This window comes from Ptychodera flava, chromosome 16 (assembly GCF_041260155.1).
Source record: "Ptychodera flava strain L36383 chromosome 16, AS_Pfla_20210202, whole genome shotgun sequence".
Taxonomy (NCBI): domain Eukaryota; kingdom Metazoa; phylum Hemichordata; class Enteropneusta; family Ptychoderidae; genus Ptychodera; species Ptychodera flava.
Window position 1 is genome coordinate 31,269,178 of NC_091943.1, and position 22,143 is coordinate 31,291,320.

Below are 22,143 nucleotides of genomic sequence, written 5' to 3' on the forward strand. Positions count from 1 at the left end.
GGTCACTTGAACTGCAGTGTTGATGGCAACTCTTTGGGGGGGGGGGGGGGGGGGGGGGGGGGGGGGCAGTCTATTTTCCTCACTCAGCAAAGACAACATCAATAAGACATACTCTGTGAACACAATTAGCCCTGCCAGTCATTTCCTCCTCCATGCTTAGGGAATGTTTTCTATGCCAAAGATGAACCTATAACAAAGGAAAATGCAGATGAGAAGATTGTATTGAAATGTTTCAGATCATTTCCTCCATGCTTAGGGAATGTTTTCTATGCCAAAGATGAACCCATACAAAGGAAAATACAGATGAGAAGATTGTAATGAAATGTTTTTAGAGCATTTGCAGCAATCTTGTCCACTCTCTCATATCACAAAGCACAAATAATACAAAACTTGGTGGGTCAGAAATAGAAAGTGTTTTTTATTAAACATTATGCAATGAAGTAACATTCTTATGCCATATAGTACATATTCGTTTTATCATTATGAATTTTTGAAATTTTGGACTCAAATATTGCCTCACTTCTACACGGTAAACGTTTTGGCCCCTTCCAATTCCAAATTGTGTCCTTCATTATTTGATTTTCCGTTACTTATGATAAATATCAACACAAACTATTAAAGGTACATATTATGGTGCATACATGTACATGCTGATTGGAGAATGCAACAGAACAATTTTCACACCCTTAAGGGGCCTTATTTTACACAGTGCCACACAACATAAAGATACAGACCAACTTTTTACAACATTGCCTAACTGTATTATGGCACAATGTTACATAATTGTTAAATGGCAAATTGGTACAACACTGCCTATGAGTAGCTTGACAAATTGAATTCAAATTTTTTTCACAAATTATACAATTTGGAATTCAAGTAATTACAATAGTCTGGGCCATAGGTTCTGTTTAAATTTGTGTGCATGACATTTGTTTATACATTATGTTGTTGAAATTTGACATATGAGACCTTGGCAAAATACAAATAGCATTTTCTTTCTCATGGTAAATCATAACATCTGCCCTATATCATAGTTCATATCCCAAGTTTGCATTAGATCCCAAGTCTATTGAACAGGATGTGTGATTTTTTTGTCACTACTACTTCAGATGTGGTACAGCTTTACAAAAAACAATAACCAATTGATTTATTTTTTTCAAAACCAAACAATGAATTTGAAATCTGACCAAAAATCACGGCATATGAGTCTGAACAGGACTAGAAGAATTGGCGTCGCTAACCTACCCCGGTAGAGATATGAGAAGTTTCATCAAGTTTCATTGTATCTGAAGTTGAAGATATAGAAATGCTTCATACAGCCTCTTCCAAATGAGGAAAAAAAAACAAATAGTGTGCAGACGCCGCACTGTACTCAAGTGTGGATAAAAACATGCATTCATGAACAGGTGATTCACAGCTGAAGTTTTGAATGTGAACTCAAAGAGACGGCAGTGCTTATATAAATGTAACAAATTCTGTCAACATGATGTAGGATACATCTTCCTCATTGATATAAGACCAACAGTTTGATACAGATTAAAGATGGTCTTCCATGGCAGGTACTTTACTCTTCATCAGTTGTCATGACAACATTCTGGAACATCATGTGCATCCCACTGTGCCATTCACAAGATGACTTCTGTACATTGTCTGTGCATGCAATACTATTCAATTGCAATTTGATGTCCATGTAACAATGCAGGAGAGCCGTTTCCAGAAAAGCAAAAGTTTATTTAAGAAACACCAAGCATGTGATATATATGATAAACATACATATGAAGACAATGTGACAGCAATTTGCTTAGTAATATGTGTGTTATTTACAGTGATTACACAAATTGTGTAATAAAGTGACAACTGCAGATGCAAGACAACACTGTGATATGAGCTGTGTGGTCGTTAATTACAATGGAGGGTGGATTTCAGGATGGATCGCTGTACTGCTGCCAGTGAGCTGTGAAATCGAAGATATGATTGTAATGACCACAGGTGCTCTCAGCTTTGCCAAGATAGTCAATCGAAGGCCTGGGATCAAAGTGTGAGGCTGATTGGCTGAGCCTCAGTTGTAGCATACAGAGGGAAGTGTACTTTCACTCCCATAATCCTTTGTATTTGAATGATTGACCCCCTGATTGCCAATGGTTGACTGGCAACGTGAATGTGGAGATTTTCCTAACACTGAATTTTTGTCTAGATTTGACATGTATCAGTCAAACATAGTTACCTGAGTAAGATTTGAACTTTTGAAAATATTTTTGACCAGCCAATGTTATTTTATTGAGGTTGGATGTTTTATTTTGTTGATTTTGGACTTCTAGCCGATTTGTTATGTCAAACCTTACATTCCTCATACTATTACTGAGGTTCTGCCTTCAACCTCACACTTCAATCTAACGCCTTGGATCGATTATCCAAGCAATGTTGCGAGCGTCTGCGGTAATGACGTGTCATTTACATAACACCCACAATTAGTGTTCCCTCTAAGGTTTCGAGAGGGTGCGCAAGTTGAGATACGCCTGATTGCCTCACAGCTGGGTCCGTTCATGTATATGCTAATTTATTGAGGTACGTCACAACGTACAATGAACGTTGGTGGCAACTGCGCCGCCAACGGGCGCTAAACTCGAAACTAAAATCTACACTGAGATCGCACATTTCGCCCTGCGTAATCGTTTCCAAAACTAATACCGATTGAAATGACTGAGACTAAAATTGCACAAAACATGAAATTTCACTGCGAGAGCAGTCGGAGACACTGTGCAATTAGCACGCAAATAAGCCTTAGCGGGAACACTGCCCACAACACTTATGTGTAGAGCAATACCACACAAAGCTCGGTGGGCCTTTGGGCAAAAACAAGACAGCCTACTGATATTAGTCAGTGTATGAAATAAAAATTCTACAGAAAAAAAACTCAGCAAAAAAATAAAAAAAACTGACATAACTTAATGTAAACCGCAATAACATAAAATGATTGATTCAGCCTCATTTAAATGCACTTAGATACAATACTTCTGTGGAAATGTTTATCTAATGGCAAAAATAAGTTATACTGTAAACAATAAATATTTTTATGCAATAACAAAAAATAATGCTAAAATTTGTCAATAAATAGAAGGTTACAATAAAATTATTTAACAGATGACTTGTAAGTTATAAATTTGATCATATCACTTGTTTCAAACTGCTAAGTGTAGATAGTCACATTTGATTTTACAGTAGGCGAGTTATCGTACACATCAAACAACATCTTGATTCTTAACTACCTTTCCTTGACACTATTTTTTAAGAACTCATACAATTCAGGGAAACTTAAACTTATTGACATTTATAATGATCAAAAGGTCACAGAGCCCAGTTTGTCTAGCACATAAATTGAAAAAATGAACTAAAAAAGGAAATCTGGTCACACACAAAATATGACATCATTAATTTTAAACTGGAATATATCAGCTAACATCTGGTCGCTAGGTAAAGATGGTGACATCCAACTATCAGCAAATCTTGCTTTTTTTCTGCACAGCAAATTCATATCTTTTCATTCAAGTGTGCTTCTGAGAGAATATTTGGCTAAAAAAGAATGTTTAAAGACAAATCACATTTGCAATTAAAATTCAATTGGCACGGCAAATAAATATTCATTGATGAGTTTAGAAAATCATAAATTACAACTTCTCATGAAAGCTGGATTTGAAATCTTACAAAGTTATACGATTGCACACTGTCGATACAAAGATGGAAATTTCAGAAAAGCCACCTCCAATTTTGACAACCTAAAACGTGTTTTGTAACATTACACTTACCCTACCCCTCAATCCAAATGACATCGAAATAAACCTGATGTGCCAAAATGTCTTCAAATTTAACACATCCAGACTAAACTACAAAAATATGTCAACTGTGTGCTCTCAAAGAATACTATTAAAATTCAAGTTTATTTTTTATGATATATTTGATACATTGAAATGTGAATACTGGCAGCCTCTAGAGTGGATCTTCTATCAAGTAAACATCCTCCCTCTGTACCATCTGACATTAAGTCCTACTTCTTCATCAGACCACTGCGAGAAATTAGGAAACATGTCAGTGAAATATGTTAAAAACTTGCGTTGACTGTCAATGCCATTTCAATCAACAAAACATTTCTATCTTGTAACTGACATAACTCGGTATTTCCTATCTATACACTTTCTCAGGCATTCAGAGTTATATTTTTGACAAACATATTAATCTCCTTCTTGAAAAATGTACGGTGGAAGAAAAAGATAGCATATCAACAAGACATTTATATTACTGAAAGAATGTTAAAAATGATAAAAAAGTTGCAGCGTGGTTAGTAATTCTGCCTGAATTTTGACACTTTGGAAAGCAAATTTTGAACAAGGTGTTTAGCATTCATCCCTCAGTAAACATGGTACCATACAGTACAATGGATGGTGTCACACATTTTGGTTAATAGGCAGTTTTTAAATACCACTGCAACTTTTGTTGATGGCAGTCTGCACACAGGGAACAATGAGAATTGAATGAATGAAACGTGACAAGAATAAAGTCTGACTGAGGATGTGTGCCGTGTGCAGAGAAGGAGCTGATAGGCAGAAAGAAAAATTTGTCTCAAGGGACATATATGCCATCTCTGATAGTGTCTGGAGACCGGAATGTGCAATGTGGCGAGTCCACAACACATCTGTGTCAAAAACACTGATTACACTAAATTGAACAACAGCCAACTACCTGAAGCCCTTCCACTTGATCATTTTCTTTTTGGGTACATAGAATGTAGCTCAGGGACTATTTACAATATTTTGCTGGTTGGCAGCTTGTGTTAACTTATTTTGAACCCTGTGTAACAAATAAGGTTTCTGCTGTCTTGTTTCTGTGACGATCAAAAATTTAATATTTCCCCCTGAGTGTTAACTTGGGGAATAACGGCCATTTTGAATTAAATATCAGTAGAGTCTGGGTGATTTGTTTTTCTGATACCAAAATTTGCCTTGAAATCCTTGATCTTTATTTTTGACCATGAACGAGAATGATTCAATGCTTCATTCAGGAAAGTTTTAGAAAAAAGTTGAAGACTTTCAGTTTTGAAGCACATAACACCTTAAGGATTGGACAGTACAATCGCCCCTATGGCATCTCATAAATGCCAATACATCCTGGAAACAAGCTGTTCAAACATCCTGACAGGTTTTCACTTTCTTGTGAACACGTCTAAAGCTGCTCACATTTTTACAAAAAACAAGATGAAATTCACCTCAGAAGGTCAATGGGCAGTGGGAATATGATGGTGGAATTCTTTTCAGCAGAGATGGTGTTCAAGGTCTGCAAGTAACGCAGTTGTAAGGCTGATGACGATTCGCTGATCACGTCGGCGGCTTCCTTCAGGGCACGAGAGGCATTCTGTTCACCTTCAGCAGCGATCACCTGTTACAGTTTCGAAAGATAAGAACAGCAACTTAAATATATATCTGACAGCGTTCTCTTTCCGTTGAGTGTGGTCAATCATCTAAGCTAGATTCAATCTCCACTGACTCATTGAAGTAACTTTTCCTCTATGCTAGAAAATTTTATCAATACATACATATGCTAATGTAGGTAACTATCAAAAACTTACTTAACACACTCAAAGGGTTTAACAATTTTGTTTGTTACAGGGCATACTTGAATACCAAATTCAATTATTGAATTGCTTTATACATAATACCCTCATTGCATGACAGAGAAAGCGCCCTCATACTTAAGTCCAGATACACATTTCCTGTAACAATTACTCAAACCCCACTGGCCAAGATAAGTTGCTTGATTGCAATACCCTGACCCTACAGGCCAAAGTCAATAACACAGATTGAGATAAATCTTCTTTCTTGCAGTTATATGCCCAGCAGTCACAAATTCATATGATATTCAAAATTGTCTGGTGAAGATGTTCAAGATTTCACCTTGCACCTTGGGAAAAGTTCTGGTAATTACTTGGGTCAGCAACACTCTATGTATGTTGTGAAACACACTAACACAAATGCATTTGGACTTTTGGGATTCAACTTTGAGCCCTGCATTATTCTGGTAAGCTATTACATTCATCAGTGTCTTCCACACTTAAATCATTACCTTGGCTCTTGCCTCCCTGGAAGCCTCAGCTTCCGCAGCCATTGCTCGTTGTAATTGAACTGGCAGACGCACATCCTTACTGTAAAAAGATCAAAATCAAATTTTAATCCAAATGCATTATAAATGTATTATCTCTGGATTAGGACTGTCAAAATTAATTTATTTTTGAGTTAGTCTTTATCAATATTAAATTACTTCCAGCTGTATTTACTAGCTAATAGCTAAAAATCATCTTTCAACATCAATGATTCTGAATTATGTAACAATCAGAAAAGATGCTGAACCCTCGTGTTTGGCCTTTGTGTGGCCATATGTGTTTTCAGTCACAGTGAAATTCATGGTAAATTTGTCAAAATAGCAACCTTATTTCTAATTTGAGAAAGGTACAACAAGAAACAGCACTTATTTAATATGAGACATTTGTTCAAAGTCATTGATCATGTGACTGAGGTGAATTTCTGCTCCCCTACAACTGGTTACTTTTACAAGAACCAATTGCTTTGGCAGCAAGCCTACTTTCCTTATCAGGTTGGCAGCGGTACAAATGCATTGGATTCCAAACTTGATGATTGTAAGGCCTAATTGGCTAAAAAGTTCTTTGGTGAACTAAAAGATCTTGAGACAGACTGACATTTAATGTTGTAGCGGACAGGCTTGCTAAAATTACTCTAGGGTCATTCAGAGACAATACACGTAGAAATCACTAAGTTTGAAATGAAAATTTGTGCTGTCCATAAAACCAAAAATAAAACCGTCAACTGCAAACATTTAAGACAATTATTTTACCATGCTGTGTTCACAGTAACAAATGATGACTGCATAAATGAACAACATTTTTGTTGCAATCATGCAACATAGGTTCATATTAGAATAATTTTACATTTTTCATGATTACGATATAGCACCAGACAGACATCCAAAGGAAAGACGTCACACGAGACATCACATGAAATTTACAGCATAACAATATTTGTTTGTTTACTCACATTTCAACACGTTCCACTTTGATACCCCAAGGATCAGTAGCTTCATCCAAGCCACTCTACAATATCAAAATGAATTATTTGTTTTGTGTTAGTCAAGTCAATATGAGAGTTTATTTGTAATTGTATCGGATTTAAGTATTTACATGTGATCATGTTCCTTTAATAACTCAACTGTTTATTCCCTGAGGGTCAATGACATTATTCAATATTGCCTACATAACCAGAAACTACCAGTACCCCATTTGTCAATGAGTGCTTTAGATTCAGTTTGAGATGAGACTGTCTCACTCTAGGAGACCTTATCAGTGACTGCACTGACATCTTCATTTTGAAAGTACACTGATGAAAAGCGTATTTGATACAGACAACATATTAATGCCAATCATACCACTGATAAATTTGTATACTAAATTATAAATATTTATTTATCTACAAATGGTTAAATCCCAATACAGTCAGTAAATGCATTGCATTCTTTATGAAAATTCAGCAAGGATCTTGAAAGGACTTATACACTTCAAAATAATAATTTGAATTTTCATTGAATGTTTCTTCAGGTTCAGCTGTCATATTGACCACTTGAGAATGTTTATTTTATAATAAAAGTTGGCTTTATATTTTCTTTTACCTATATATGTGAGCATGAAAACTCTTACAGTCAAGATATATATCTCTATGAGATAGTTTCACCCACAGCATAAAGATAGTCACTCATTCCTGTTCGGTTGTACAGTTGTGCATGATTTCATGTACGAAAGACAGTTGAAAAACAGTTCCCCTAGGTGAGTGATACTTAGCAAGGTCAGTCAAGTGAGTGATTCTGAACATTGCTTCCTGAAAACTGGATCAAAAGGCACTGCATGACCTGACATATAGAAACTGTGCTGATCTTAGTTTTAGCAGCTTGGATGTCACAAAGCTGTGAAAATGTAGGAGCCTTAGTGCCTGCCTTAGTTGAAATGCCTCAGTTGAAATCATACATGCATGCCTCTAGTTAAATGACACATTCCTTGGACTTTCAAATGATTATTACTTGTGCAAGGGATTGTTAAATTTGTTTGAACAAGATTACAATGAATATGGTAGCTGACATGCAAATCTATTGCAATTTTGATGCCAAAAACTACTGCAACGTGGGGAAAAAAAGAAACAAAATATATTCATTACATGATTTGGCCAGCATTGTATAGTGATCTGGCAGAATTTTACATCGCGTTTACCAGCTTCATTTCCGCAAGCAATTTAGAGACCTTTATGTTTATTAATGTTTGACACGTACATTACAGCAGTTGATTGGGAACGGAGCATTGTCAATCTCTATGCAACACACATACAAATATGACACGAATACAAATGATAGAATGGATACATGACGTGAACATGATTAGTTGTGCCAGCTGAGTTGGCAAAAGTGTAAATGAAATGGTCTGCTAGAGACAAACTCAGAATTCCAATGAACCTTGTCACAAGTTTTATGGCTGATACTAGAAACCATTCTATAATTTACAATATTTAAAATGCAAAAGTATGCAATTTTGTCCGATCAAGGTTGTAGTTATTCATTCCCTCAGGTTTAACCCTTTGAACCCGGCTCGGGAAAAAATAGTCCATATAATGATGTCATAGTTCACCAGAGGGTCAGGGTGCAAAGGGTTAAACTACACCATCCACAGAATGAAGAAGTGACTCTTACTTCTACTGTCAACATATATACACTAGATGAGTTTTTTTTAAGTGTCTATGCAGCTGATAATTCAAATGTCTACAATTTATTTCAAGTAGATTGATAGTGATGATGAAGAATACAAGTTGCTCAAAGGTCATACGGTGATGATTAAAGTCTTCAATGTGTTGGATAAAAATTTGAATTGTCAAATTAGTAAAATATCTCAAATGTATAAAGGCAAGCGATATTCTGGGTAAGGGATTTCAGTTACTCTTTAACATGCCTGTCAGAAATAGATAGTGGAAACATACATTGACCAATTAACACCAGAAATGAATTTATTAAATGAACATGCAGTATTGTAGTATAATTGTGTCTATTCAACTCTGAAGCAGAGCTAAGAATTGTGGATTATGTGAATCACATACACAGTACACAGTATATTTGCCTGTGTGTAAAAGTACTGATCACATGACCAGAAGAATTGGCTTGAATATCCAGGGCTGTTTTAAGCTTTTATAGTTGGACGAAAATTTTACAGAAACCAAGGATGATTTTTTTCAGTTAAGTATTACCACAGGCAGTAGATATGAGCTGGTGTTACATAAGGTAGAACTTGACAATAAGAATACCTTCAGGGTTGGTGAAATTTCACCACAAGAGGGCGCCCTACTCTTTCACAAGGTAAAGCTATTTTCACAGTAAATTGTGTACGAACTTTGAGCAACAAAGTAAAGGTAAACTACATCAAATTAAAACAGGTATAAAGAAAAAGAAAAAATCATGGCGGCTTAAGTTGTCAGTATCCCACTTCTAAATAGTATCCCACTTTCAAAGAGTTGTGCTGGTAACTTCTATGGTACAAGGTTTTAAGCAATTAATCACCAGAGTTATAATAAAGTAATGTAGTATCAATGAATCTGGTTTAATTCTGTCCCATGCTCTTTCATTAACATAATGGGGAGACATCTTTCCACATCGTCAACTATCAAAACTGCTAAGCTATCATGAAATTATTTATTGTTCGATGACGGATTTCAGACTCCACAAATGGAAGAGGTTGAGAGCAACAATAAAACCAGAGCTTTAGCCTGCATTGTTTCATTGCTGTGGTCACTACCCTTACCTGCATTTGGTGGCTGATTGTCTCACGGTCAGACAGGATTTCGGCCAGATTCTTGGTTCCGAGCACATTTCGCAGGTTGGTCTGAGCCAGCAGGCGAGTAGAGTGGTTTGCGTTCTCCACATTGGCCACAGAAATTGTGGCGTTGTTGACGCGGTAGTAGACAACGGCATCAACAGAGATTGTAACGCTGTCTTTGGTCAGAATCTGGAGCGTGAATATTGAAAACAAGAACACGTATTGAACTGTCAAAGAATTTTCGTATTTCAAAATCATCACTCCTGCCCAGACTACCTCAATGTGATTGCTCATACATCTCGTTTTGTAAAATGACAAGATCTTGATTTCATGGCAATGGGGTTCATACAAAAATTGACATTTGGTAAATTAAAGTCAAACTTATCTCGCAAAACTGCCAAATCCATTATTTGTCCCTTTTTTCAAATTAAACTCTGGATCAAATGCCAAGGTTTCAAGACTGTTTGCCAAAATTAATAGGGAATGTGGATGTGGTAAGATTCAAAAACAATTTCGTTCAATTTTTGAAGTTGCCGTCTTTCCCGGAGACCCGAGAACTGGAAATATTGTGCTGTAAGGTTAACAAACTTTACATAAGAGCCGGAATGCTGTCCACTGAGTGGATGTGACAGCCAGACAGACCTAAGGAAATTGGCTTTCCCTTGTTTTATCAGACTTAGACATTACCAGAAAGATTACGACAAACAGAATGTCAAACGCTAGAAAATCAAATTTACAGGAGCATAGGATTTCTGGTGACTTTAAAGGCCCCGGACAAATTATCAAGTCTTTTTTTCCTGCGTTCACATTAATCAATATGTGAAAACCTTTAGCAAACTTTTCCTCAATTATTTCTGATGTAAAAGTTGGTGTTTTAAGCTTTCCTAAAGTTTGGAGTGCGGTCATTGCATGTTTCTTGCAGGCAAATATATTTCTTGAAAGTTTATAACCTATCATTCTATAGTTTCCATGGCAACATTATGATGTCGACAATTTACAATTCATGTTTTCTAGTGATTATTTTTTTCAAACATTAGTTGGAGATGCATTGATGATTCTTTTATGAAAGTCAAATATGAAAGGTGTGATATATATATAATCTAAATCTAGAAAAATTCTGTCAATGATAACATGCATTTTAGCATTCAATATAAATAACATTTTTCAGAACCAGGATACTTTAACATTCACATTTTTCAAAACAGTTTACTTATTGTTGGAAAACACAAACCAAGATTTTGGCTAAAATGTGATCATCTATATGCAACAGTGTTGAATCTTGGACTGTAGAACCAGGGGACACGTGGGGCCCCCTCCATAAAAATTATTAGCCATGACAATTTTTGGGGGGTTTGGCTGAAATGCACCAGGAAAAACAAAGTGCCCAATCATTGTTTATCAGTGTTCACATTTTGTCTTCTTCATTCATGTACAGTGCTTTCACAGTCATTATTTTAAATACTTCTGCAGCCATATCGTGAACATGTTTTCTCACAGTGCCCTTAGAAAGTGCTAATCTGTATCCCATTTAACCAAAAGCAGATCATATGTAATTCGTAGGAGCGGCAAAAAGGTCTGATATATCTGCTGAAGTCATAGGAGCGGCAAAAAGGTCTGATATATCTGAATATATTTGCTTGAATTTGCATATTCTTTGCAGGATAGACATCATGGAGGTAAGACGAAGATGACATACAAAACCTCTGCATATGTGACAACCACGGATTACTATAGTAAACCCAAAGAGCCAAGTTCAAGGGTCAATGGTAAAACTAGGGAACATTGTCCTTTACAATTTTAGCTCTTTACCATATCATTTAATAATTTCCGAAAAACTTAATCCAAGTTTCCACATTCCCTTTGTATATTTTCACTTTAGACAATAATTCCCTAATTATTTATTATCTGTCGCAAGTTGGACAAGTTTTTAAAAGCAGACACTGAGCCCTCGATATTAAAGAAATAAAATTGCTTTCATAACAGCTCAAACACAAGCTTTCAAGACGTTAACATTGAAAACATTACAGAGATATTTAAAACAACAAAACAGAGCAATTTGAGGTAAGAAAATCAAAAACAGGTTTAATAATGTTTTCTTTCAAGTCACCCAATCCAGACAGAGACTAATTGATCTTTATAAACTTGTCAAATTGTTGCAGTTTTGTTTTCTCTTTGGCTTAGAAACAATATAAAAACAATATTTGTGCATGAGGTCATGTTTCCATAACTTTACACCTTCACGCTTTTTTCGAGGTGCCGTTCAGGCCACCTCGACAATTTTTTGCGTGTCCTTTGAAGACACTGCGCGCCAAGGACGCAAAGCCGAGTTCCAGATTCAACACCGATGAAATGTGCCATGCTTGGATGTATACTTTAACAGTCACACAAAGCAAGAATCATTGTTTGTCTCCAGGTATTCACAATTATATTGATACGAAAATTACAAAATTCATTTCGAATTGAACATTGCATGTGCATGTAACTTTGACAGATTCATTCCTAGTATATGCTATCTTTAGATATACCCATAAATTCTATTCAGTATCCACTTTGAGTACTTTCAGAAAGCTATCATATTTTCTTTGTACTTTATATCATCAGATAATTATTCTTGGGGTTATAAACAACAGATGAATAATCCTTTACTTTCACCAAAAATGTAATTGAGAATTTGGCTTATTTTCAAATTATTTCTGATATGTACAATTTTCCCTACACTACAGTAGAGGGTGTCACTCACAGTTACTTGTGATGATCAACTTTAAAAGATGAAGGACAGTGTTCAATATAATTAACTTAGATTTATAAAGGTTCATCATTTGTTCATACTGGCATGGCAATGATCTGTATACTAATATCACCACCATGTTATAGATAAATACATCATAGTATGGTAATAATTGCAGAAAGTAATTTCAAAATTCCATCAATGATTTGACAAGAAGACTTTCCACTCGCTGCCCGAGCAGAGATAGCTCTGTACTGTAATTATCCATATTAACAAAGAACTGTAAATCATCACTGGTTTTATTGTCAACAATGGTAAGAATTTTGGTGGAGATGTTTTATGCGATTAAAGAAAAGCTGCCATGCGGGATAAGCAACAAATGGCGAACATTAATGTCTCCTGCGTACTGACCTCTTGTGGGGGCACATCAAAGGACACCGTTCTCAGATCAACTTTGGTGTAGTTCTCGATACACGGCATCACAAAAAAGATCCCTGGGGAGGAATGAAAACAAGATGAGCAGACAGACACACACCTGTAAATCAAGGCCAATTCATCACTGTTTATCAAGAGTACATGATGGATATGTCGGTGCAGCATTGATACTGGCATGCCAGTATACCGCCCGCCTGCTTTGATTTAATTCGTTTCCCCCTTTGAGAAATTGAACCCCTATACTAAGCGACACACGGCAAATAGGTGAGCGAAATTTCACGCATGGTCAAGGTATTGTCTATACGTGCTTGATTAGACCTCCAGTGGTATGTATTGGATTTTCCTGTATAGATTAAAGATGCTCCCTTGATTTGCTTGCAGTGATTCTAATGATTGTCTTTCCTGTGGTGGACAGGATGTTAGAACAGCTGTTGTGGAGATATCTTAGATGTGCAATCAGTTAGAAACTATGTACCGCAGCTGAAAAACAATCAGTGTACAATTGGTCTTATCTGTACTGGCATTTGAGAAAAAACCCACTTTGAGAAAATGATGGAAGGACTCAGATATTCTTCCTTTATCTACAACTATCAATCATACACTTCAGATGTCAATTATGAGGAATTGAACGAGTGACAAACTGAACAGCTAGTCAATCATAATTCAGTATCAGCCTGACAAAGTAAAAAGCAACTCAAACGGAAGAGCCAAGTCCTGTGTATCAAATTAAATACACTTGGTTTGAGTTGGATTTGAAATGCAGATAGTGAATACATTTATTTTTAAGAAATCTCTCGAATTCTTTTTTCTTTTTCACTGTCACTTTGCGGTCTGCATATCCCAGGATTTGTGGCCTATGGCCTGGAAATGCTTGGGGAATCTCTGAATAAATCCAATAGAAATGGAAAGACTGTTAAAGTTGATAGATGCTTCTAGGCTTCAACACAAGAATAATTTGACATATTTATTAGCAACCATTCAGAAATATGCAGGTAGATGTCAATTTTGTGCAGCAAGGTTCATACACGTTACTGTTCCATCAGAATAAATTTTGTCCGATGGTGATGGTGTGACACTGTGAAAGTTTGCTTTCCATAGAACATCCCAGAAAAAAATATCATTGCACTTCCTCCTCTGAACCTTGTAGACATGTAGTTTTGTGTTCAGGTGTTACACTCATTTGCGTTCTGAGTGACATTTTGAATATTAACTTACTGTCAATATTTCTCGAAACTATAAAACTCAGACATTACGGGATTGAACATTTCAGCAAATGCTTGGAAATTTGACTTCCTTTGATTAATAAGCGATGAAAAAAGCACGTTCACTAATGTTTTCACTGACTTAACCAGAAATTGAAATGTTTAAGTTACCATGACAAAATGCAGGGGCAAACTTTCTTTTGTGTACCCAGCTTTGTACACATTACAATTCTGCCCACACTACACGGTGGAAGTCTAAAAGATAAAAAGCTTGCTCGAGAAAAACGTCCATGAGGTAATGTATTCAAGTCACACATAATACCCAATCCCTTTTTCCCAGTATATTAATTTGTAGATATCAACAAGAGAACCATACACAGTTTTTTCAGACAATACATTTGTCTACATATCTTAATTACATTTTCTTCAGAAATGAGCTTCCTCTATATGTGAATAAAAAATTGTGGTGAATGTGTCTTTCGGATAAAAGTGGCAAACTCCTTGCACTAACAAACGAACAGAACTGTGTTCTGAATGGATCTACAAAATTGATGGTCAACTTTATTGAATTACTCACTGGTGCTCATTTTGTTTGACCACGCCTAGCTACTTGAAAAGTAAGCAATGGAATATTTGTAAATTTGAGAATTGTAAATCACAGCATTTTCAACGTTCACAGAATCACATCAGGAGAACTTTATTTCTGGTGTTATGTTTCAAATTAAAGTGAATCAGTCTTTTTAAAAATAGGCTTTGCATTAATCGACATGCTTTACTCTCTGAACCAGATAGGCTGAGAAGATCTGTGTCATACACGCATAAGGAGCTGTGACTGTGAATTCAGGCAAATACATGACACTGGAGCGTGACTGAGTGTATTCAAAATAAATCTACAATTTTAAAAGTACAAGTGTGAGGCGAGCAGATAATTAAAATCTACAAGTAATATCTATAGGCAGATCATATCTCAAACATCCAGAGATGTGACTGTGATAACACAGGCTATACATTGTGACTTACATATGAATGCACATAAATTGCATTAAACCCTGAAATCAGGTTGAGAGGAATTACAACACGGGCATTGTAAAGCAATACTCTCAAGAAAATTTGAATGTCATCTTGACAGGTGATTATCTGAACATATGAATGATCACCGTGGATTGGTCTCCGGAGAATCCAATGGCTTTGCAGAAAACATACACTATCTTTCTGCATCAGCACAAATCTTAGTACCGGGAAAGGGCAACTTACATTTATCACTGAGAAGGAATTGGACTTGATGAATTTGAGAACACCGATCAAAACTGCGTGCTTTTGCATCACTGCCTATCTCAACTGGAGCCACAGTAATCCTGCCCCGGATGGTCTGCCACCTTGTCTAATCAATTTTTTTATCGCAGACATTACAGAATCACTCTGAAGTCATTAATACACAAAACCCTGATCTGTACAAGATATAATATACCACACTCGGCTAGTTTCTGCCTCATTTACCACCATAAAATCTGATCCAGGAAATAAATATGTGCATCAGGACTGAAAAACAAATGCAAATTTGGATTTATGGAGCTAAACGTTAACATCAGTTGATGTCTAAATTAAGTCCCATTTGCTAGATTCCTACTCCAAAATGACCAAAAATAGTTGCTATAGAAACCAAAATGAGGCTGATGCATAGCAGTGATCAAAGCAAAATCAATGATGAAGAAATATACAAGGAACATACAACAGCTTGAGTAAATGAATGAAAATATGTCTAATCACCTAAAATCAAACTCTAAATCAAGTGTAAGTGAGCAATGTAAATAAGCCTGTAATTTGAAAAAGTTCCATATATTTTAAGTACCACAAAGAACACATGGAGACTTATTTGGCTTCCAGTCTTTAATCACGATCCTTCCTACTACGCTAGTTCCATTTTATCGGTTGCTAAGAATAAACTCCCATCAACATTATCAAGAACATGCCATTTCAATCTTGTCTGTTAGAAATTGTGAGAAATGATCAAACTTTTATGAAGGTGTGTTTTGACTGTGAAGGTGAATAACGTCAAGGTATTTAGGATTACTGCCTGAAGAACATTGAAAGTTTACCGACCGTCAACTCTGTCTGCCACGAAAAAAAAATCGCCAACAGTATTAATTTATCAATCACGCACTTTTTCAATCCTTTCACACAAAACATGAGAAAAACAGTGCCATTAGATTTTACCCAGTCCATTCATACTACTACCAGGCCACACAAAATCTAGCAATCCATTTGGCAATGCTACACCTGGAGAATGGAATGTCCAATTTAAACCCAGCACTCTTCCATCCTGCCCACCAAGATTCCAGTCTATTTTCCCCACCAAATTTTTGGAATCATAGATGGCAGACTGAGCCAAATGAAAGACAAATAGGATATACAGAGACAAGCAAGACAATTTCAGTCTGCCAGGTACCAGGGGTATATTAGGTCTCACTGTAAAAGGAGTTCGATTTTCTGCGAGAAATACTCCACCTACATTTTTCAATTCTATCAATATTTTGGTAATGATCTTCAATGATGCCGGCAGACAGTGAGGTAATGTTACTAACGATCAATGGTATCTACTTCAATTATACATAGAATCATCATTGTAATTGAGGTGTGTACGTGATGTGCAACGACAAATGTTACCTGTTTTATGACAACACTGGCAGCTGGTCTCTTCTAATTCAGCTGCCTGTTTCTCAAACACATATACATGCAACATCATGGCTTAAATCACAACAGAGAATATTAACTACAGCATGTGCTGCTTGGGAGGATGTGTGATTTTGTTTCAACATTTTATTTGACTTCAGAAACAGGGAGGGACTGGAATTCGGCAAACTTTCTATGAACTCAGTTTTTTGATAATGCAATCCAACAGATTATGCAAACTGATATAGTTGCGACAAAACATTTTGTTTGCACGCTGGATATCTTGGAAGTTAGGAGAGATGTGAATTGCATGTTATCAATATTACTACCGTACTCTGCATGGTAAAGAAGATTAAAACTTGTTTCTGTAGATAGAGCAGCTGCGGACTTGATCAGGCTAAATTGCTGATTTTGATCCATGGGGCATTTCAGTCTATGCATATGGTAATGCGGTACATTTCAGCGCAAGAACTCTAAGCAGCTTATCATGAGTGATTTGCTATTAAATTGCACAATACTCAGTGCGTACCACACACACCATCAAATGGACATGCATATCAGCACCAAAAGATATCACTTTCCATGAAAATTAAGTGAACAGTGCTGGCATTGTCGGCACTGATAAATATTTCAAAACATCCCCATTTCACTTCTTTAACTTTATATGGTCGCGCCCTGCTCTAATGATACAGTCGACCTCTGAAATTTTCAAATATTGATGAAATGTCTAGATAGTAGATATGTCACTTCCCTGCAAGTAATGTTTCCTGGGAAAGTAAAACAGATCAATAAATTTGAAATGTCACAACATAATGGGTGATATACTCTTTTCCCTTTCTATAAAAAGCTTGAAATGTGGTTAGCGTTGCACATTTAGAACTACTTACCAGGTCCCTTTGCTCCACCAGGTAAAAGCCGTCCCAGCCTGAAAATCACAGCACGCTCATACTCTTGCACCACCTGCGGGTTGATGAAAAATTTACAGAGACGTCATTCATTATTGAACACTCAGCATTGATACAGATTTCCTCTCTTGATAGAAAACAAACTGCTCCAGAGTGAAAGTCTATTTATTACATACATCATACAAATTTGAAAATAGGTCATAAAATATTTACAACTGCTTTCATAAAGACCATATCAATTTTTGATGCATAGAAAACAAGAGATATGAAATATATAACAAGACACGGTTTTTAATTTATGACAACAATACAGACAGAAACAATCTGCCATCTCAAATCTCAAAGAAACGGCAAACAAGCTTTATCTGCTAAACTTGCGACAACAAAGTTTTCATGTAGAGAACATTTCGTTCACTGTATGAAAACAATCACAACAGGATATTTCAACTGTCTGAACTGAATTGATCTGTTTTCTCTGTGGCCACTTCCAACATCTTTCTCATCCTTTCAGAGATGGAAGACCATTCAAAAGCACATAAAATCAACCTGCCCACTCTCTGGAAGAATTCCAGAATATTAGACAAAACAAGGTATACTTCTTGCTCTTATGGATTATTATGGTTTGTTTGCATTCTAATCCACAGCCATTGGTGAGCACAAGTCACCCAGGTTATCCTCACATCTTTTTAATATATCTGGATTCCTTTATGCTGCGATTCAATTAATGACTTTGTTTCCATAATTACTCATTCAGAATCATAGCTTTTCAACACCATCATCTTAGAGACTGACAAGTATATCAATAATTCTTACACAGTAACAGTGTAATTTAAATATAGAGTATCTTTCAGTTCTTTGACAAATAAATGAAGAATATTAACACACTCACTTTCACTCTAATATATGGTAAAATTCAACTAAATCAACACAAACAAGAAAAAAGTTTCTTTCTAATAAAGAGCGGTAAAATCATTGAAACATACTTAAACAGATATTATCTCTTTGAGTGCTGTAATTTTTACCCATCAAAAGTTGAAGTACGACATTTTACCAATTTTTTGAATTTTTCTGTATTTTATCGATAATTTTGGACCAAATGGACATCACATTTCATTGGCTACAGTTCTTTATATTTTATAAAGGCGACAAAAATTGACTTTGGCCCTCAAAGGGTTAACATCTCTTACAGACTCGATGCCCCGATTCCACTGAGCCTGCAGGACAAAGGATAATGACAAACAAGACCAGTGTGTTTGTTAGAAGAAAAGATCATAAATATACATTCCATGGTTTGTAAAGCAAATACAGGAAAAACTTCTAGAGATATTCTTCAGGCGACTCTAAAACTGAAAAATCCTCTGTGTCCAATAAAAAAGCACATCTTGTATTTTTGCTACTTCTTGTCATGAGAAGCAATGCATAGACTGCAGAGACGGATGGTGTATGACACTGATCAATGAAATAGGACAGAAGACTGGATAAATGCTTTTAAGAAATTACGCTGGGTAAACAGAGACGAGAGGTCAGCAAAACATGGATAAAAACCGGCTCGTTTCAACGGAACATTTTGTTTTCCAGTGGTTTTACATGAAAGGTGAAAGTGTTTAAGTGATTGTCTGCAGTCGGGGACTGTAAAGTCTACACCTATGTCGATGAACCCTGGTAATTTAACAAGTACTGAACATGAAAGAATCCTTCAACCGGAATGGGAAAAAACATCCGGCTCATAAATCATGTGTCAAAGTTAGACTAAATGGAAAACTCATGTTCCAACAGTCAAACGGTACATCTGAGAGGAAGTAAATGTATTTGGATGGAATACAGAAAACTATCACCAGGGATTTCAAAGGCTTTGAAAACAAATAAACGGTAAATCTGTTAGGAATACGCAAAACAACAAATCACATTTAGTAGTAATAGTAGCCACAGGGCTCAAAATTAACTTTTTTCCCCGGTAGTCCACGTGGGCTACCATTTTCTGAAGTTGGTAGCCCAGGGACAATGGCTGGTAGCCCATGCATTTTGCAGTTTAGGGATATTGTTTTCCCTTAACCAGGCAAGGAAAGACCTATTTTTCAAGATTCTGCCCATGAAGTGAATTTTCTATTCATTTGATGTGAATACTTTCACAGCTTTAATATCCAAAGGAAACCAGTAATATGGTATGAATTGGACAGCAGTGACACTCAAAAGTTTGGTGACCTATTGACAACCCCTTTCATACTTGCAGTTGTAAGCAAAATTTGATAGTCGCCATGACAACAACTTTCTCTCAGCCCATGAGACATATGCTTTAGCACAGTAGGGCTAAAAATAGAGCATGGACTTTCCATACATGGGAGGAGACAATAATTTCCATGTAACTGTGATTGATACATTATGATCTAAATGTAGTAAAAATGCATTTTCATTGGCCATCATTTCCGCTGTCGACTTTGCAAATTGCATAACAAAGTTGTAGTCTGACATTACTCTGTCCAGATAGCTACATTGTAGCTAGCTGGGCTTGACTGCATTCAGCTCGTCCCAAAGTGACGGACATCGCGTGTCAAGTTCTAGCTCTGACTGAATTTCATGTCCCAGGCTTTGGTAGTCCGTGTGGGCTACCATTTCATGGATTTTGGTAGCCCCAGGGAAAAGTTGGTAGTCTGTGGATGCGGAACTATACCGCTAATTTCGAGCCCTAGCAGCTGAGCTAGCATATCTCATGTACTTGTATCAAACTTTCTACATTCAAGTGAAAGGACATCTAGCTTAAATTTACTGAACACTGCATTACAGAACACAGACCTTTGATATGTATTATGTTTTTGAACTTCAAATTCACCAGCCATTATTTAAGTACAGCAAACCAGTCTTGTACTTATGCTGGGCACCGCTGGTTACATTCTAAATGATCAAACACAGAAGTTTTACAACATTTCAGTTTTTACTCAGACTTTATTTTCATGCACAGCAGCAGATCCATTTACATCTACTACAAGTAATGTGCTGATTCTTTTTACATCGAGAGAATAAAAGCTTTTGAAAGGGATGAGACAAAAAGGTTTGGCTACACTGGCATTAAAAGATACTTAGCCCTTGGATATATTCTCTCATTAAAAAAGACAAACCTGCATACGTTTCATGGACGTTTCTGCTAAAAGATGTCATTTTGCAGCAGAAAAGACTTTGATATATCTCACTTACAATTGAAACACATTCTGGATAAAAGATATGAAAAACTTGTGTGCAGATGTTGTTCAAGGAATGCTTTGAGAATCTTTATACCTTTTACTATTATTTTCATTATCTTTAAAAATGAATAATGAAAGCCAACAAAGCATATAAATTACTGAAACATCTTGCATTGATTTTTTGTTAACTATGTTGTTTAATTTTCTCATTTTGAAGAAGGACATGTTAAACTGATACTGCAATCCATTCCAGGTATCTAGGATGCAATATTAAACAGTTCCATCACATTTGAAAATATGTTTGCGCTCACTTCATATTACTATGTCAATCAATAACATATATCTGTATAATATGCTCTCTCTCAAGTCATTCACTGTTGTACAGTAAATGATAGCCGGTATTTTACAATTATCTATTCTATCATTTGTCATTCTCAATCTATGGTAATACATCGTCTCACCAACGCAAGATTCCACCCACAATTTACCAGCACAGGACTATGGAAACTTTAGAATGTTTTTTGCCTAGAGGCTAGTAATAACTGTACATTAGTCACACCTTACTGGTAGGTTCAATGTCCAATTTTGCGATGCACTTCCTTTGAACCTTAACAAGCAGCAGAAGTTTGATAACCAACTTTCCATTTTCAGAAAACTATTTATCATCATGAAGATCGCTGAACGAATAATCTTTGATGCCTTGTATCATTTCATTTTAAAATGAAAAGTATGAAAATTTTATCGACTCAATTATCTATGATTGTGATATTGCATATTATTATCGCAATACCTTAAACCAGTGGTATCATGCAGTTACATAATGCCACCTCATAAAAGTTGAAGGTGCGGACCGTACTGGAGACATTGGAAAATGAGAGTTGGAAAGCTTTAAGGTAGTATGCGCCTTGAAAGTGAAAGACTTAAACTTTTGCTTAAACTTTCCTGAATGAAAATTTTAACCATTCTCTCACCAAATCAACAATAAAACTTGGAGGTCCTAATGCAAAGTTTAGAATTAGCGAAACAAATTGCCCAACATTTAGCGATATTTGAAATTCACAATGACTGCCATCCCTGAGTTAATTCTATTGGGAAAAATTAAATATTGGATTTTTGAGAAACT

General features: G+C 36.1%; 1 protein-coding gene across 2 annotated transcripts in view; it reads right to left on the minus strand.

The window, feature by feature from the left end:
- Positions 1 to 390: 390 nt before the first annotated feature.
- Positions 391 to 22,143, minus strand: part of LOC139114559 (band 7 protein AGAP004871-like) — a 110,302-nt gene continuing 88,549 nt past the window's right edge. For both annotated transcript variants that reach the window (XM_070676357.1, XM_070676356.1), the window contains exons 3-9: positions 17,827 to 17,899; positions 13,044 to 13,126; positions 9,890 to 10,093; positions 7,098 to 7,153; positions 6,112 to 6,190; positions 5,258 to 5,427; positions 391 to 4,061 (exon numbers count right to left, since the gene is read on the minus strand). In XM_070676357.1, coding sequence (XP_070532458.1) covers positions 4,043 to 4,061; positions 5,258 to 5,427; positions 6,112 to 6,190; positions 7,098 to 7,153; positions 9,890 to 10,093; positions 13,044 to 13,126; positions 17,827 to 17,899 — 684 coding nt within the window. In that variant the 3' untranslated portion in view covers positions 391 to 4,042. The remainder of the gene's footprint in view (positions 4,062 to 5,257; positions 5,428 to 6,111; positions 6,191 to 7,097; positions 7,154 to 9,889; positions 10,094 to 13,043; positions 13,127 to 17,826; positions 17,900 to 22,143) is intronic.